The following is a 17,984-nucleotide window of genomic DNA, read 5'->3' as shown; positions in this document are numbered from 1 at the left end:
AACGCTTTTAAATGTTTAGAAACAAAACAATATTTTGTAAATTCAATTCGGTTTACATAAAACACTGAAGATACTTTTCCCCACCTGATGTTTTCTTCATGCAGGAGGAACATCGTCCCGGCAGAAGGGATTTTTGGGATGCATACGGTCCCTGCAGCTCAACGGGCAGATGTTTGACCTGGAGGAAAAGGCCAAAATGACTTCGGGGGTGAGACCGGGATGCCCGGGTCACTGCAACAGTTACGGGAGCTTGTGCCACAACAGCGGGAAGTGCGTGGAGAAACGCAACGGGTATTCGTGTGACTGCACAAACTCTGCCTTCGAGGGACCTACCTGCAGGAAAGGTGATCAGCTCAGTATAGTAGATGCCATCACTGGTGGTGGAATCTGCTTAAGAGGGGATTTGCCCCAACTTGTCATCCTCATTTGTATGCCAATATGTAACACGTTAACCACGATTATTTTTCTCTTTCCATTTAAGAGTTAATTTAAAAGTTGCCTTTGTTATTCACTATTGAGCTGTATATAGGAGTCGCTATCTCGTTGCCCCATTGTATGCTTTAAATCATTTCTTCAAATATAACATTATTCAGGTCAAGTGCTCATTACACTTGGGTCTCTATTCAGCCTGCAACTCTTCAAGTATTAACCCTTTAATAGCTTTTTAAATGGCTCTAATAACAGCCCAGATGGCTCAAGTAAAGATATTCTGAATTAAAATCACCTGTATTCAAGCAGGGATTCCAGCTGTGCCATAGCAGGGAGCAAAGCACCAATTGGGATGCTCAGAGGAGACTGTGTAACCCTGAGAATATGCCCCTTCACCCCAAGACTGGGGCAAAAACCCTGAGAATCGGCCTATTCACTCCGAGACCCGGATATTTAGTTAAAAACTCAAAGACTTGGGGGAAACCTTGCTAGTTTTTGCCTATGTCTCTATTAAACATACATATTTTAAAATAAAACACACTTCTGGAGTCCCTCTATTATATTATTTTATTTATTATATTATTTTATTTATTATATTTATTTATTTATTTAATTCTCTCTTCTGTTGCTGTTTTGTAGAAGTGTCTGCCATGTTTGAGGCTGGAACCTCGGTCACATATGTTTTCCAGGAGCCGTACCCAGTGTCTAAGAACTCGAGCGCCCCGTCCTCCGCTATATACGCCGATAACGTGATATCCAAAGAGAACATTGCGTTCAGCTTCGTGACGGGACACTCTCCGAGCCTGCTGCTCCACATTAATTCATTTTACCAAGACTACATGTCGGTGCTCCTCTGCAGAAACGGTAAGTGTTGGGATTTTACCCCTTAAAATACTAAATGAACTGGAGACAAAATGTTTAAAAATGAATCTGGCCAAAAATGGGCCAAAAATGGTGGGACATGCGGCTACTTTTCCCCAGGACATGCATGCGCTTTACGTGTTGCTTAGTGGCACATATAGCGCGAGGGGAGCCAGTCACCTCACAAAATGTGTGTGCGAGGTATGAGAGGTCCATGCTTACATTGACATTCTAAGAGTATAGAAAAGACATGGTGTGTTGATATTTGGGGCAAAAAAAGTTTCCCCCGGGGTGCTATTTGCTTAAGAACCGGCTCTACGTATAAAGTGCTGCCCCCTGCAGTACATGAGATGTATAACGAATTAATTAACTCCCACATACCGCTTATATCAGCCATTGTTGAAAAACGTCTGCACAATGTCAGGATGCTGGCTGTCAGCCATGGCAAACCCCAAATACCTGCACGGAGGTCAGACCGAGAACCACGCATCCCGTTACATAGAGTGCACCGGTCATTTCATTTTCGGACAGTTTTTCTCTCTTTTTGGGGCGGGAACGAGTTTAGAATAAGCTATTCTGCAGCAACAGCTGCTGTCCTAACAAAGAAATTTAGCAAATAAAAGTCCCTTGGGGGTAAAAGTGCTAATTAAGAAGCAGGTTTTCCACCCAGCTGCTTGGAACAGAGAGAGGTAGTTCATTTTTAAACACTGAAGCTATAAAGCAGAGTACGGCAGTCTTGGGTCTGCAAGCTGCCAGCTAATATTTCAGGCTGAATGACAGTGGCAATGGCCTTGCTTCTGTGTGATAAGAAATTAAATAGCAGAATGTTTCCAGCTAAATCACCAGAAACTGTCTCGTAAGCAAATAATTAATAACAACACTTTGTGCTTTGCAACATTAATATTATTTGGTAATGTTCGACCTCCCTCCTTTAATAATGGCCTACCTTAATTATTCTTCCCTAAACTTATTAATATTCCATTTTCATACAGAAAGGTTTTTAATAAAGTGGAATAACATCCTTAATCATTTTAAGTGGTGCCCTGTACAATTTCTCAATATCTTAGGATGTTCTATAAATTTCCTTCGTAAGCCACAAGCTGAGCTATAGTGAGTCCTACGTGACGTATTACCGGCAGCTCGGAGCTTTCCATATGTACTTTAGAAGCCGCTAATTTTATTCCGTTTTGCCTCGTAAGCAACTTTTAACGTTATCACATCGTATTTCCTTTTTTTTAGGGGATTTAAATTACGTTTTGTCAACTGCAGACACATAATGACTCCTAAAGGGACATAGTTATACATGTGCCGGACTGAATGAATAATTATGCGGCCCTGGCCCTTTAAGGACAGCGGCCACCAAAGTGTGGACGCTATATACTCACGCTGTATATTTATAGTGCTATTGGGCTCCTCCTCTTCCCAGAGAAAGAGGAAAGTGACTCTGAGACCCAGGGAAGCAGCTCGTCACTCGGAGACTCTGGGTCAGACCTGGAAAGTTATAAATGATATAAATGCAGCTTTGAAGCTACAGCTGGCACATTTGAGATTTGATAATTTTTTTTGCAAGAGTTTTCATGTATTTTAACTATTTTTATCAATTTGTTACTATCTAAGCGCCGTGTATTCTGTTTAGGAGAAGTTTTATGTGGGTATGGCACCCCTTCAGTGCTGGTCATACGCTTCATTACTTTTCTATAGATTTTGTATGTTTTTATTTTTCAAATATTTTTTAAGGTCCAGACACAAAATGTGTGCTCACTGTAAAACCCTAATTGGTGACCAGAAAGTACAAAAAAGAAGGTTCTTTTTTTCTTTTAATGAGTGTTTTCTATCATTATTGAGCTGGATTTTGCACAGAAAAATAGCAGTCTCCCCAAGGAGAGATCTTAAGAGGTTTGCTTGTTCAATGTTGACCTTTACTTTAGACAAGAATACTGAAGTCACAAATTGTGAGTTGCTGAACTTGTTGCTGATGTCACAACGGTTAATTGAAAAATGCAATTATTGAAAAACTGCAACACTTAGGGATTCGCTTATCTTTCTTTGTGAGATCCTGCAACTTTACGTTTTGTGAGTTACAGGTGAGGACATGAAATGCGATCATGCATGATGTCAAATGTAACTTACTTCCCACTAAATTTAAAATATATATATAACAAAAATAAAAACAAACAAATAACTAAAAAAAACAAAAACAAATGTAAAGGTGTATTAACCAATGAGGGACTAACATGTGCCCCCCCCACCCAGTGCATTGGGGGGTAGTGAAGTTATTAAATAGCAAACATCGTAAACTGTAACCTGTTTATAAAGTTGTCTTCTAAAGGGAACTAAAGCAAAATTAAGAAAATTGGTCTGCCTTCCCAGGCGGAAAATTATATCCTGATCACCGGCACTTAAAGGGTTAATGCTTGATCTAAGAGAAACAGGAACCCAATTCCCCCTAATAAGACGGCCATTAAAGACTTGTAAGCAAGGAGCTAATTTGCTGCACAGAAAACAAACATTAATTAGACGTTAGTAGCTTTAAACTTTAAATCCCCCCGAGAGCTTACAAAGCTTTCGATTGTGCACGTAATGGGAAATAGTTTTACTCCCAGGAGCCCAATTTTGCTTTTTTTTCTCATATTCAATACATGCATTTGTTATACTTTGTCCTGGGTATCTTTTAATTTCGTTTTTAAGAGGCAACGGTGAGATAATTTGTGAAATGTGAATAATGTAATTTTTTGTTAAAATATACAACTAATACTCAGTACATAAAAAAAATAAAACTCTAAAAAAAAAATCATTTTATATTTTTATACACTGCTTTTTTATGTAATTTATAGAAATCTTATTTTAAATTATATTAAAAAAATTTGATTTGATATTCCTTCTTTTTGCCGTTATATTTCACTTATTACCATTTAATGTTCTTTATATTTAGTAAAATATTGATTATTGATTATTATTGACTTTCCTCAAAAGTAAGTAAAGAGGGTTTATATTTGAATAATTATTTAATATTTTACATTCAGCACAACTGAGATTTATTCGAAATTTCCAAAAAGGGCTGGAATTTTCACAAAAAATACTAATTGCAAAAACATAATTATCTGGAATATTTAAAGTTTATCGGTGATACTTGTCCAAACCAGGAGGCTTCGTGGCAGAAGTGCTACTCATGCATTGATGAGGTTAACTTTTCTGAAACAATAATGAGGAGAAACGAGGTGTTGTCGCACTTTTGGGAATAATTGTGCGATTCCCATAATTGTTAGCAGAAGTGGTGATTTGACAGTCTCGTTGCACTGCGTAGGGAAAAAAAAAAGTTTTTTCAAGGTGTTGATTACCTCTATAGAGGCCCTCGGTTTTATTTTAAAATATCAGAGAAAACCAGGTGTTTTTAAAGAAAAATAACAATTTCTCTTTTTTTTCTAACTTGACCCGAGAAAGAAGGTCTTTGGTTGGTTGAGATACCATCGGCCATTGTATAATTATTGGATTTTCTGAATAGTTCTAACCAGTTCTGAACAAAAAGGTGGAACACCTGGATACGTCTCGTGTTAATTACTGCTTTAGAAACTTTCCTGCTTTATTTATTTCTGTTGCTAGGCAACTTGTAATTATTGGTTTTATTGTCTGCATTGTAGGCCCTTTATTTTTGCAGATTTCTAGTTTTAATAAAACAATTTATTGGTTTTGAAATTTTGAAACATTTGAAAAATGATGTAAATAAATTATCTTTGATTGAAGGAGATGTTTGAAAATAATAATAGAAAATAAATAATAATAATAATAATAATAATAAATACATAAAATAATACTAATTAATAATAATAAATAATAATAATAATCTGCCATGTTCTTGCAATTTCTACGATGTGAGTGTTGGTGCTCCTGGTCCACACTTTCCCTATGATGATAAAAAAAATATTATTCATGGGAATATTATTGGAAAGCTGGATGCGTGGTCATGTGACTTGCAACATTCATGATGTATGCAGAATCTTACAGCGTGTTATGGATTCACTTGTAATTTTATTACAGAAATAGATAACTCGTCCTTGGTCCATTATTGCAAAATGGAAATTATCAGCATTATTATAAGATCCCCCGGGGTCACATCCTCCAGTCCTGCTGCTGGTGGCATGTTAGTTAATGATAATAGGTCTGTCGTCAATTCACGTTACTGGTTTCTCTTAACTCTCAAATTCCAGATCTTCCCATTTAAAGACCACAATCATGAATAATGGGCGCATTCAATATTTATGCTTTTGCGTTTTACATTACGTAATGCGTTTTGAAATTTTAATACATTTGTGCAATAAAGTATGCATGGAAAAACCAAAAGTATCTGGAAATGTTAATCTCCCTGCAGATGGGAAAGTTTCACGCAAACGCATAACCTTATTTCAAGTTAAGCTGATTTCACCAAAATTTTTGATCATTTTCAAGCATCTTTGGAACTTGAAGGGAATTTATCTGTTTCTGCTCGGGGCACAAAGATCAGAAACAAGGCAGATGGTTCAAGGCAAAAAAGCAAAATTACAAACTTTCTCCTGCTGTAGAGACTCAAACCTTAATCGGTGGTCGGTCTTGTCTTAGATTCAGGAGCCGTATGTCTATCCCATGCATGTTTAATACCCTCACTGTATTACCCTCTACCACTTCTACTGGGAAGCTGTTCCATTCATCTACCACCCTCTCAGTTTTAGATTATGGCTTCTTGTTGTAAGATTTCTCCTGAAAGTGAAGATACAAAGATACAAATAATATATTATATATAATCATAACCTGCAATAAGATAAGGTGAAGATAACAACTAATGCCAGAATTAGTCTTTTGACAGTTTTAGGTGTGAAGAATATTTTTATACCTTTGATTACATGTCGTATGTGCAAAATATGTTAGGCACATTTTATAATTTCTCTATTTTTTCCATTTATTTTGTCTGCATATTTATTGAAAATACTCTAAATAAACATAAATTTAATCCTAAATGTTGCACCGGCCCTTTAACCCCCAGCCTTTAAATTGATACATTTGTGTAATTATTTATTTTACCAATATATTCTGCAGACAATAAAAATCGTAGAATAAACTGAAACAGGATATACTAATTGAATAAATTAATTTAAGTGATAAAAAGATTGTTTAATTTGTGTTTTATTACTGTATTAAGTTAGCAGTAAATCAATTCATTTCACATTTCATTTAATTTCTCCCGTAGCTTATATATATATATATATATATATATATATATATATATATATATATATATATATATACAGTATATATATAAATAAGCCCAACAATAATTAGATTTTAATAAAAAAAATATTGATTGCTATAAAGCAACTATAGAAGTATATTAGAGTTTTACATCATTTCTCCGTTATTAATCTGTAACATGAAAATCTTAGGAGAGAGTAAATCTCGCGGCAGACATGTAATTATCGAACAAAATAATTGAAAATAAGAATTGTACCTGTAAATGTACACTGTACTCATGAGAAAATTCAATTTGCAATAGATCACAAAATATGGATTATTTATAACCTTTTAACTGCTCCTCTCCACTGAACTTCGAGCCTGCTACAAAATATTCATTTTCTGCTAAATTATGTACAAAGGGCCTAAATCAGATGTTTTTTTAATCTTCAAAAAATAAATAAATCTTTTAGCTGCTCTGTAGATATAAAATTAATCAATTCATTAAACTGTGTTGTGCTAAATGTGTTTTTGTATTTTTGTGAGAATTTCCTGGGTGAAAAAGTTCCCTAGGGTGGGTGACCACGCCCCAATCCCGCCCACTTCCAGGGCCAACCCATGTCTCCCCGCCTCTTGCCCCGACGCACTTTTTCGACTTGGACGCCTAAAAGATGGGGGTTGTGTAGGGGTTAATTGTCAGAACAAAGAGCAGATACTTTCTTGCCGGAATTATGCTGAAAAAGGGGGCAAAGATCATCCGCAACTCCCAGGGGTCAATATCCTATTAATAAATTACCATTTGTTTCAATGCAAAAAATAAAACATGTCTTAGACTGCTTATACAGGCGTCCCCTACGCAATATTAAATTAATGTTTTAATAGGGCGTTTGATAGTCTGGGGTGGAGTTTCCATGTAGCCACGCCCACCGCCACCGGCAGACATGGCTGGTCAACAAATTACAATGTTTCTATAAAAGTATTGGAATATATTTATTTAAGACAGTGCAACACTGAGATTATTAATCAATTTGTAGTTATTTCCCCAAATAGAATGTTTTTGGGTTACCTCTCTGCACTAGAAATTACATTTTTTTTATTTGTTTTCATTCTTTTTCCCCAGGAAGTTTACAAGTCAGATACAAACTGAGCAACGAAAGAACATATATCTTTAATTTGGACTCAGAGAGACTGGACAACAAAAAACTGCATCATGTGAAGATCAGCCGAGAAGGAAGAGAGTTAATAATCCAGGTAAGGACATAAAGAGACCCTAAAATATAGGAAGCCATTTTGTATTGAGCTTTGAAGTAATTGGTTTAGCCTGCCCCAATTACCTGAGATAGGAGATTAAATTATACTAATTAGCCGTGTAAGAGGCGAATACTTGGGTTTCTACCAGCGATAGGATCTGAAAGACACAGTTAAGGAAGAGGATATTGGAGTTTCGGCAGCCAATGGCGCGTCAGATCCATGCATGGTGGCTCGGCAGTAGAATAGAGCCAACGGTAGCCATGACTACGCAACATGAACCCCCTTTTTTGTATTTACATAGCGTTGCTCACCTTATACCACCGAGACCTTAATTAGACTCAACAGATTCCCCAAAGATTAACAGATTCGCTAACACTTACAGGAAGGCTGCCGTTTTGACACGCTGAGTATCTAAAACCGTCACGTTAATTGCTATTTTTGACTACAGATTGACAAGATCACCAAACAAAGACACAACTTTACAGCGGACATTTATTTCAAAGCAATCAAATCTCTCACACTAGGAAAAGTTATAGGTAAGTTTGAACGAGCTGAATGTGCTATCCGAAAAAAATTTTTTTCATTTATATATATTTTTATGATGGATTTTAAAACCATATCTAAGAGTTCAATTCCCTTAAACTGGATAATTAAGCAGGCGCCCTGACTCCATCTCAGCGTGGCTGGGGATACCCAACCAGCCATCTACCCACCCAACTTACCCTTCATAAAGGAGGCGATCCACACAATGGGCATCATCCTGGAAAATGGGCTAAAACTCATACAATTTGGTCTAGGTGTTCAATCACTAAAGTCCTGCTGTTTCTATACAAACAATTGGGGCTTTTAGGGCTGTAGAACCCCTGCGATCCCCTCATACCCAGCAAACATTCTGACCTCCTAGAAAAGAGGGGCATCAGAGGAGGAAAGAGGGGCATCAGGTGAAGAATGAGGGGTACAGGGAAAGATAGAGGGTCATAAGGAGAGGAAAAAAGGATAGAAGGCCCAAAAGAAGCACTGTCCCTACAGGGTATCCTTGTTTACAAAAATATTTAACATAAATTAGTTTGATAAATGGTTTATTTATTTATTTTTGGGTTTTTTGTCATAATGGTATTATTTACATTTCTTTAAATGGCACATAGTATTTTTAGATCCCATATCATATTGTAGTCCTGTCCACGGCAGAATCCTGCTGATCGTTGGATAAAAGAAGGTTGTTAACTAGTCCACGGAGGCTGTTTATCACGCTGAAGCCTCCGTGGTAAGATTGATTTGTAAGAAGAAGAAAGAAAAAAATGATAGCGTAATACAGACTCGACAAAGATGTTTTTTAATAAATTATTTAAATGCATGGTAAGTGAGAAACTGCGAGATAGAAATGTCTCCTTTTATTTCACCGTTTATTTATTGATTACCGTGCTGGCGGAATGGAAGAGAAATTCGGTTTACAGCTAAGAAAGACCTCAGGCATGAAATGTATCTCTAACCAGCAGAGCAAAAACGACACGTGTTCTCAAAGATTAACACGTTTGAAAGTGCGTGCGCCGGAGATCGCCAGAAGTAGATTTCTCAGCTTCGAGGTGGACGGGGTAGCTGCTTGATGGGGAGGGGGGGGGTTGGTACAATTCCAGTTTATAATTAGTTTCAGCTTTGAACATTGTGGATAAACTCTGCTGTTTTCAGCAAAAAGTATCATTTAGAACTCATCTGTTGCCTTTAAGATTCTGCCTAACTTTATATGCAATCGGCGACCCAGTTTTAGTATGTTTACCAACTTTCCATAAGTATGATGTCACCTACAGGTCTGCTTATGTCATGCTCTGCCCACTTGAAGTGAGCAGTGGTGTGACATGACAGGTATTATTTCTACTCCTGAGTCTCAGGCATCCTCTTCACCATTAAATGCATTAATTTATATAATATAAAAATAAATACATTACTTAGGGAACAGCGGCAGCTCTGGAGTGATGGCTGAAATGTCCCTTTTCAGGGTGATGGCAGGGTGTCAAAGATGGAGAAAAAAAAGTATTCAAAATTAATGGCAAAAAACAGATACTTTTTAAAAAAAAAATTCTTAGTGGTTTTAATATAAATTTATTTATTGGTCATTAGCGACAGATAACTGTAGGTAAAATGAGAAAATACCGGAGAATACGGCTTGCATTTCTGTCTGCGCAGAGAACGATCTTTGCAGCTATCCATAAAACAAACAAAGAAACAAAGAAACTAAAAAAAAATGAATCCGTCCCTTCCGAACGTCTCCTCTCCCTTATCTCGATGCAGTGGATATATTTCACAGCGCAGAGACTCGATCGCATGTTTGGTTGTGGACCAGCTGAGTAATGACTTTTGATAATCCCAAAAAGGGCACATTACTAACGGAGCGCGGCTTCCCAACCTCGGAATGAGATCAACAATTCATTTGGCGAGAGGGGTCTGCGAGGAGAGCGAGCCATATGCTGCCCGTGGCTGAAACAGACTGCAGCATCCTGGCACGAATCTCGCATCGCGCCCTTCAGGAATCGGAGCGCGGCCTGGGGTTTTATTGCTGCAGAATCAGCCCTGGCTTTGCGGGCCGCTTTGTTACTCTGCTCCGTTTAAAGGGACAGGAAAGGCCGGGTAACAAAAGTGGGTTCTATAAAGCGTGTGGATACATTTCCAACCATTTATCAACGTAAAGAAAGATGTTATAAATTGCATTACGTTCTATGTATAGGATAGAGTTAATTATATCAAATTTTGCGAAAACATAGAATTTTAGGAAAACGCACCGTATGGACTGATTTGGTTGTTTGTTTGTTTTTTACGCAGATAATCCGGGCCTCGACTCAGAAGTCTCCAAAGCCAACACGCTTGGTTTTGTCGGATGCTTGTCCTCTGTCCAGTACAACCACTTGGCCCCGCTGAAGGCGGCATTACGCCATCCCAGCGTGGCCCCTGTCACCATAGTGGGGACTCTGTCTGAATGCAGCTGCAGCTCAGTCACAGAAAGTGACCTCAGTACAGTCACAACGACACATTCGTCATCAGGTAATGTACGCAACACAGTAACCGTTACACTCAAACATCATTGCTTCGGAACGTAGAACCTGTCGGCAGATTGGCCCCATTCGGCCCCATCTAGACAGCCCATTTTTCCTGCTGTAAAGACTCAATCAGTCGTTGGTCTCGTCTTAGATTCAGGAGCCGTATGTCTATCCCATGCATGTTTAATACCCTCACTGTATTACCCTCTACCACTTCTGCTGGGAGGCTATTGCGCTTATCCACCACCCTCTCAGTAAAGTAACTCTTTCTTACATTACATCTGCACCGATTAACCAGCTGCTTCAATCCTCCATCAGTCTAGGAGGCTCCTCAAAGCACGTGGGATGGGTGATTTACAGATTTCTCTTAAATGTATCTGCGCTACATTGTATCTTGCTATTAAAAAACCCTTAGCAGTGTGTTTCTTAGTTTACATGTAATTAACCCTTTCAGCAGCTGCAGTTGATACAAGCACCCCAACATATTTTGGTTTCTAAGGGCTCCATAAATTCACCCAGATTGTAGTCTTTGGTGGCCATTTGTTCTTTGTGAATAAATGAAAGCGAGGCATAAATCTAAATACTTGCGACCGCATCAGTTACAAAATGCATATTTTTCCTTTGGTTTACTGATGTGCCTTGCAGATTACTAATTGCCAAAAATGATTATTGTCTGTGACAAACTGAGGAGCGAACTGATTAATTAAATGTCTTTTTTTTTTTGTAAGATACCAAATTGTGTAGCAATATATGTAAATGAGTAATTCCTGAGCGCTTTCTATAATTGCGCGCCAGTAACTGTTAATGCGTTTAGTAATGGGTATCATTTGCAAATGTTCATCAGCCTTTATGGACACATTTCCAAAACTAAGTGTCATAAATTCCACACTGCTCATTGTGCACAGATACAATGGCTATACTGGTAATCAACAGCGAGCCTAAAATGAAGCCTTTACGAGAAAAATAGGGATTAAGAACTGGGAGGTGGCCATATTTTGTTTGGAAAGCAGCTGGCTGGCAAACCATGGAGGTTACTTTGTGAAACACATAGACACATAATTCTGCCTCGATTTGCCCTGTGCCACTAATTACACTGACGGGTATAAATTTTACAAAATACTTTGCCAGTTGCAACTTGCAATATTCATTGATTTGAGAGTCCCTTTCCATAGAATGATTACATTATTGTCTTTGTGTATGAGGGTGGGTGTAATTTTATGAGATTCAGGCGAGGATAGGCAAGTTCCCATTCAGGCTGCATCCCATTGCCTGATACTTACCCAATATGTTGTGTGCCCTTGCTAAGATCTCACATAGGCATGCAACCTTCAGGTTGACCGTTAACATAACTGACCACTCAATATTTTAGTGAATAGACCCCTAGGTTATGCCTTCATACTAAAACTTTTTATGGTCAGTTTTCCATTAAAGTTTATATAGTTAGTTGGGTGAATACCTCCTACATATATAAATGTACAATATGCATGGATTCATTATATTTGCACACCCTCGCCTAAAACTAACAAAATGTAACATTGAAAGTTGTTTTGCGAACATTAGCATGTGAGTGCATGGAACCTTAGTCAAGCTTGATCAGTTGAGGTTACCTTTAACTCAACTGATCACTCAACAATTCAGTGAATAGACCTCAAGGCTATACTTTCTTACTAATTGAGTAGTGTGTCCAGCTGAGATAATGGTCCATTGAGCTCTTCTCGGTTCTGTTGTAGGACGCGAGGTACTGTATACCTACTCCAAATGAGTCTCAGTTGGGTTTCTTCCAAGTTTTGTTTTTCAGCTGTAGGTTCTGGTTTGCTTTCCATTAAATTCCATGATGTACAGTTGTGTTAAAGCTGCCATGAGATCATAATAATGGCGGATCTAACTATGAACTTCATTCGTGTGTTCTCTTGTTTTCAGATTCCTTTGGAAAGACTGATGATCACGAGCCTCTGACAAACGCAGTAAAAAGTGATTCGGCTGTCATAGGAGGTAATACGGTGATATTTGTACTTCACTTCTATCTTTTTTTTCTTTACGTTGAAGTTTTTTGATGTAACTGGGATGTTCTATTCCCTTCCACGCTGCATGATGCATGCTCTGTAACTGGGCAACAGAGCACAACGATACAACGTTTCCCCGATATACTGAAATAATTAAAAGCGCACCTATGGCGTGGAATAATGTTTGTTGAGTTCACCAAAGGATGACGGATTTGGATCCATATCCTCACATTAGGGTGACATTTAAATTGTTTGATCAGCGATTCACCTTCAATTATATAAAGGGGCTCATTAAAGATTCTATGAAAAGAAAAAATCTGAATTTATTAATTAGGATTTTTCTGGAATTCTGTTGACTTGGCTCTTATGAGATTTTAATTAACGTCTTCATTCCTGAAGTATCTGCTTTGTTTGGAAATCCTAGAAACTTAGTTGAGTTGAGTTTCTTTAGATTTCATGGTCTGCTCTGTCACTTCCATTTTACATCCTGAACTCTGTTATATATCTCATCAATTGCCTTTGTTCTAGGCCAGACGTTTTCAGAACAGCTTATCTTTCCTTATTGCCTGGTGCTGACAAGCAATCTATCATTGCAGTCCAGTTGCGTTGTAACCTTTTCGATCTTTTCACGGTTGTAACAAGGAAGCCGTAACAACGCGCATTATATCGAGACGGGCGCGTGCCGGCGTTCTCAGATGCGATTCAGAGAGCCAGGCCTTTCGCCGACGTTAGTCGTCCCTATAAAAAGTGAATTTGGGGCTTTCTGTTATATGATAGCGATAACAAACATTTCTACTTTAATTTAATGGTGAAATAGTATGTTTTTACCAGAATGAAAGTTGGATTTTGATGTGATTTTCTCAACATCTTCTGGATAATAAGCGTAAATATGGGAGAATACCCACTTTTATGTCCCGAAATCAATGGTGTATTTATGGGGGTCACTGTCATAAGCTGTTCCAATGGCAGCAACCCAAGCTGCCCTCTAGACCTACCATAGCTCACCCACTATGGGTCTTCATCGCACAGAAGGTCGGAATGTGACGTCATATCCTTACACTCCCCATAAGTTCAGGTGTCAAGATCTCCGTGGTATTAATGGACTGATTTCCAATTAAATCCTTGACCCTCCAAACCAACCCTTAGGAGCTTCGGCTCCTAAGCTAAACATTTACGTCGAAGCCCTGGCCTTGATTCCATGTTACTTAATTTTTTTCTTCCAGGTGTCATCGCAGTGACGATATTTATCATATTCTGCATTGTGGCGATAATGCTAAAAATTATTCACCAACACAAAGAGACTCATCGAAAAAACCAATCCAAGGAGAAAGAGTATCCCGGGAGCATGGAGAACTCCTTCCGGAACGAGATGGACTTGCAGAACGCAGTTAGCGAGTGTAAAAAGGAGTATTTTATCTGATAGACTTTCTTTATATTCTATAAATATATTATTATTATTATTTTTCGTTGCTCTTTTTAGCTAAATCTTTACATTGTTTTCCTCTGGAAAGAACTTAAACACAGTCCTGGAGCACAGCGTAGCCTTATTCTCGCCGGTCAAATGCTTCACGGATATGGCTGCAGTTGAGGTCGCCGTCTGCCCTATGTTACAGGACAAAATTGGACACCCTTACGCGCATGGTTCCAAGCTGCGTTTGGATGGTCTCATTCCTCTAATGGGATAGGTGTGATCTGCGGTCTCAGAACGAATAAAAAAAAAATTGTATCAAACCTTTACCATATAAAAAATATTCTTAAAAAAATATTAAAAATATTATCTCACCAGACCTATTCTCCCGTTCCGGAGAAAAAGTATTTTTCTCTTGGTGAGTCTTCTACGGCACAGTTTTTAAACCAATTAACACAACTTGATTACATTAGATATGAAGCCATTGAAACACCAGATATAACATCGATTTTATTGATTTGTTCCATATACTTACAAAAAACAAATACTTAGTAATTCAGGTATGCGAACATCAGACATGCAAAAAATGTTCTTGTATTCAGATTTTGTTAATACGCTCTAAATCCCAACGACTAATTGCTGCTTGAATAGATCACTTTGTTCAATCGTTTTCACCGTACATTGTAGTTGTAGCATGAAGTATTTTGCTTTCCCAGACCGACAAATATTTCAAAAACCTTCATAAAATATCTTAATAGAATTTCCAACTTTGTAAAGTAACCAACTGAATTACATTTTTATGATTATTGAATTTTTTTTAATTACAATCAGCCCGATGATATTTTACATTTAGTTCTAAATAACTAATAACTTTTATTTAGTAATCCAGATACAAATAACTACAACACGGTATTTAAATGGATAATTGAAAGTACAATCTAATGGATTTAAATCTTATTTCACTTTTTTTTCCACTCAAATTCCTTAATTTTTCTGAAGTGGTTGAAAAAAACCCACACACTTTTTGGACTAATTCCATGAAAATGGGTCCAGTTTAATGATTTAATTATTTACATCAAATTTGTAATCTTAAACAAATTTTTTTTTAGTTTCAGAGCAATATATCCCAAGCTACAACTCAAATAATAAGTGTCTTATGTCTCTTGCCTTACAATAGCGTTGTCCTTATACATTTCCATATAACACTCCTAGCAAAGCAAGCTGATGTTTATGTTTAACATACCCTATTTTTTCCAATAATGCCTTTTATTTTTTATCTTATTCAAAAAGTTACTTATCCCCCATCTTGATCGAGTAGTTTTTGTTTTAGAAACTGGCAAGAGGAGCGAGGCAAGAAAATTCTAGTAAAGGACATTAAAATTGTTTGTGACCAAGCAAAAGACAATAAATATATTAAAAATGCAGAAAAAATTCTATAGAAAATTCTAGAACAAAATATTTATTTTAGATTATTAGAACTTACTCCAATAAGTATAGATAAAACAGAAAATGTATAATATAAAGTAGACTTGTGCACATGAACAAAATAATATTTGTTGAAATTTTGGTCCACTTGTTTTCCGAGAACAAATTTAGTTTCCTGCCCTTTCGGTTTTGACAAAAATTTTCTATTCACCCTCACTCGCACTCTCTCCTCTCCCACTCTCTCTCTCTCTTACACACTCTCACTTTCTCTTACGCTCTCTGTCAATGTCTCGCTGATCGCTTCTGTGTACGCAGCGCTGCTTCTTGTCTTTCTTCTTCTGGTTTTTTGCCGCTACTTTCTTCTGCATTCTTTCTTGGTCCTCTTCTCACCGCCATCCGGTCCAGGCCTCCTGGGGCACTTCCACAGCAGAAGTGCTCCAAGACAGATTTGCGGAGAAAAAGAAGTGCAGAAACACGGATAGCGGGGAGAAGCGAACCAAGAAAGAAGGAAGAAGACAGAAGAAGTGAGGAACAAGAAGAGGCAAGACTAGAAACGAAGCTGTAGAAAAGGAGACAGGGACACGGAAACGGTTGGTGGAGACGGTAAGGAGACATTAAGAGAGAGCGTCAGAGAAAGTGTTTAGTTGGGATTCTTCCTCATTTTCAGAAATTTGTAAGAATTAAAGAAATTGGCAAATGTCCTTAAAATGTATGCACAAGTCTAGTATAAAGGAGAAATCATTTATATTTCTTATATTTAATATATATATTCAAAATATGGTATTTTCCTGAATTACTGATTGAAACAATGAATATATTATTTAAATGATTTGGAGGGAATCAGAATATAGTTTTCACTATTTGTTGAGAATCTAAATTTTGTTTTTAAGCGCTGCAAGGAAGGAAAAAAAATAAAAAATTAGATTTTCTTTCAAATCAAGCCCTATTTCTGAGGAGTTGTAGCCGAGGGCACGCTGACCCCCACCGCACCTTGTGCTTGCCTTCAAAGCGTATTACTTCTGATAACGTAACAAGGTTTTAAGAGGTTTACGCGCACAGGACATGCAAAGCTGAGACTTTAAACAATCGTAGCAGCAGATGGTTTCGCGTCGACTCGCTCGGACTGACGTTTGCTATTTTTACAGCGGCCTTTGGCTGAATCGAGGATCCGATTTAAAAATGTCTGTGAATTTAAAAAAAATGAAATATCAAAAACGCTTAAAGCTGTTAGTGGCCATTTCTTAAAATTCTGCTTCGTTCTGCAGAGGTTAAAACAGAACAGAAACATTTAAAAAATGCAACAATTCTTCTAAAATAAAGAACGTGATAAAGAAAATTTTATTAACCCCCGAAAGGAGAAAGACCAGTATAGTTCATTTATTACAGAGAACATTATATTAAATCCCTTCCTTCTAATGACATATTTGTGGATCAAAAAAATGGTGGAGTTTTCCACCTATTAACATGAAAACCTAGAACCTGCCGGCCCCATTTAGCCCCCGTCTAGTCGCCCGTTTCTCCTGCTGTAATGACTCAAACCTTAATCAGTCGTTGGTCTCGTCATAGATTCAGGAGCCATATGCCTATCCCATGCATGTTTAATACCCTCTACCACCTCTGCTGGGAAACTGTTCCACTTATCTACCACCCTCTCTGTAAAGTAGGCTTCCTTACATCTATTAAAGATTAGTGTGTTGGCAGCAAATGGGTGGAAATGTAGATTCTCCCAAATTGTAAGTCATCTGCTAACTACATTTCTAAGCGTCTTAAAGAGGAACTGTTACACATCAAATATCCATAATCCTAATTCATATATAAAACATTTTTTTTTTAATATATTTGACATTTTCCCTGTTTTTTCCTGTTGTGCTATTTAGGGAAGTTGTCTTTTTGCCATCACTTGTTTTAAGTCACAGAAAAAGCAGAAAAGTATCTGAAAAAAGTACTTTTCAATATTGATACATTGTTACAAAACTAAAGAGATTTCTTTTTAACTCTTTCCATGCCAGACTGCTTATTTTAGAAAGATCACCATCAGCAGCAACTATATATTCAGCCAGATTGTCATGAATTAGCCTTAGACACACACAGAAAATAGCATATTTGCTGCTTCGTTGGACTAAACAGTACAAATAGTAGAGTTCTAACACAGTAGAAGTCACTTAACCTAATAGAAACCAAATTATAATTGTGCTATACTGCGTATCAAAGAGGGGAAACACAGTTTTAACCCTTCCAGTGCCTGTGGGGTATCTGGCTCGGGTACTGCTTGCATGTCTGGGATTCAAAAGGAATAAGGTGTTTATTTGTTAAAATGTATCAATAATATTGTGGAAATATCTATTTCCCTAGAAAATGATTCTTTCCTTCAGTGCAAAC

The 17,984-nt window shown here is 37.4% G+C and overlaps 1 protein-coding gene across 1 annotated transcript in view; it reads left to right on the top strand.

Moving 5' to 3' along the window:
* LOC149281308 (contactin-associated protein-like 5) overlaps positions 1-14,192 on the top strand; it is a 105,921-nt gene extending 91,729 nt beyond the window's left edge. The window contains exons 18-24 of the mRNA XM_089499492.1: positions 105-344; positions 1,069-1,293; positions 7,610-7,740; positions 8,189-8,276; positions 10,555-10,773; positions 12,690-12,761; positions 13,996-14,192. Coding sequence (XP_089355618.1) covers positions 105-344; positions 1,069-1,293; positions 7,610-7,740; positions 8,189-8,276; positions 10,555-10,773; positions 12,690-12,761; positions 13,996-14,192 — 1,172 coding nt within the window. The remainder of the gene's footprint in view (positions 1-104; positions 345-1,068; positions 1,294-7,609; positions 7,741-8,188; positions 8,277-10,554; positions 10,774-12,689; positions 12,762-13,995) is intronic.
* The last annotated feature ends 3,792 nt before the right edge of the window (positions 14,193-17,984 follow it).

This window comes from Sceloporus occidentalis, unplaced genomic scaffold (assembly GCF_023333645.1).
Source record: "Sceloporus occidentalis isolate IW3139 unplaced genomic scaffold, rSceOcc1.0.p SCAF_136, whole genome shotgun sequence".
Lineage (NCBI taxonomy): Eukaryota > Metazoa > Chordata > Lepidosauria > Squamata > Phrynosomatidae > Sceloporus > Sceloporus occidentalis.
Note: the sequence above shows the minus strand (reverse complement) of the source record. Positions and strands in the feature narration are given on the sequence as shown.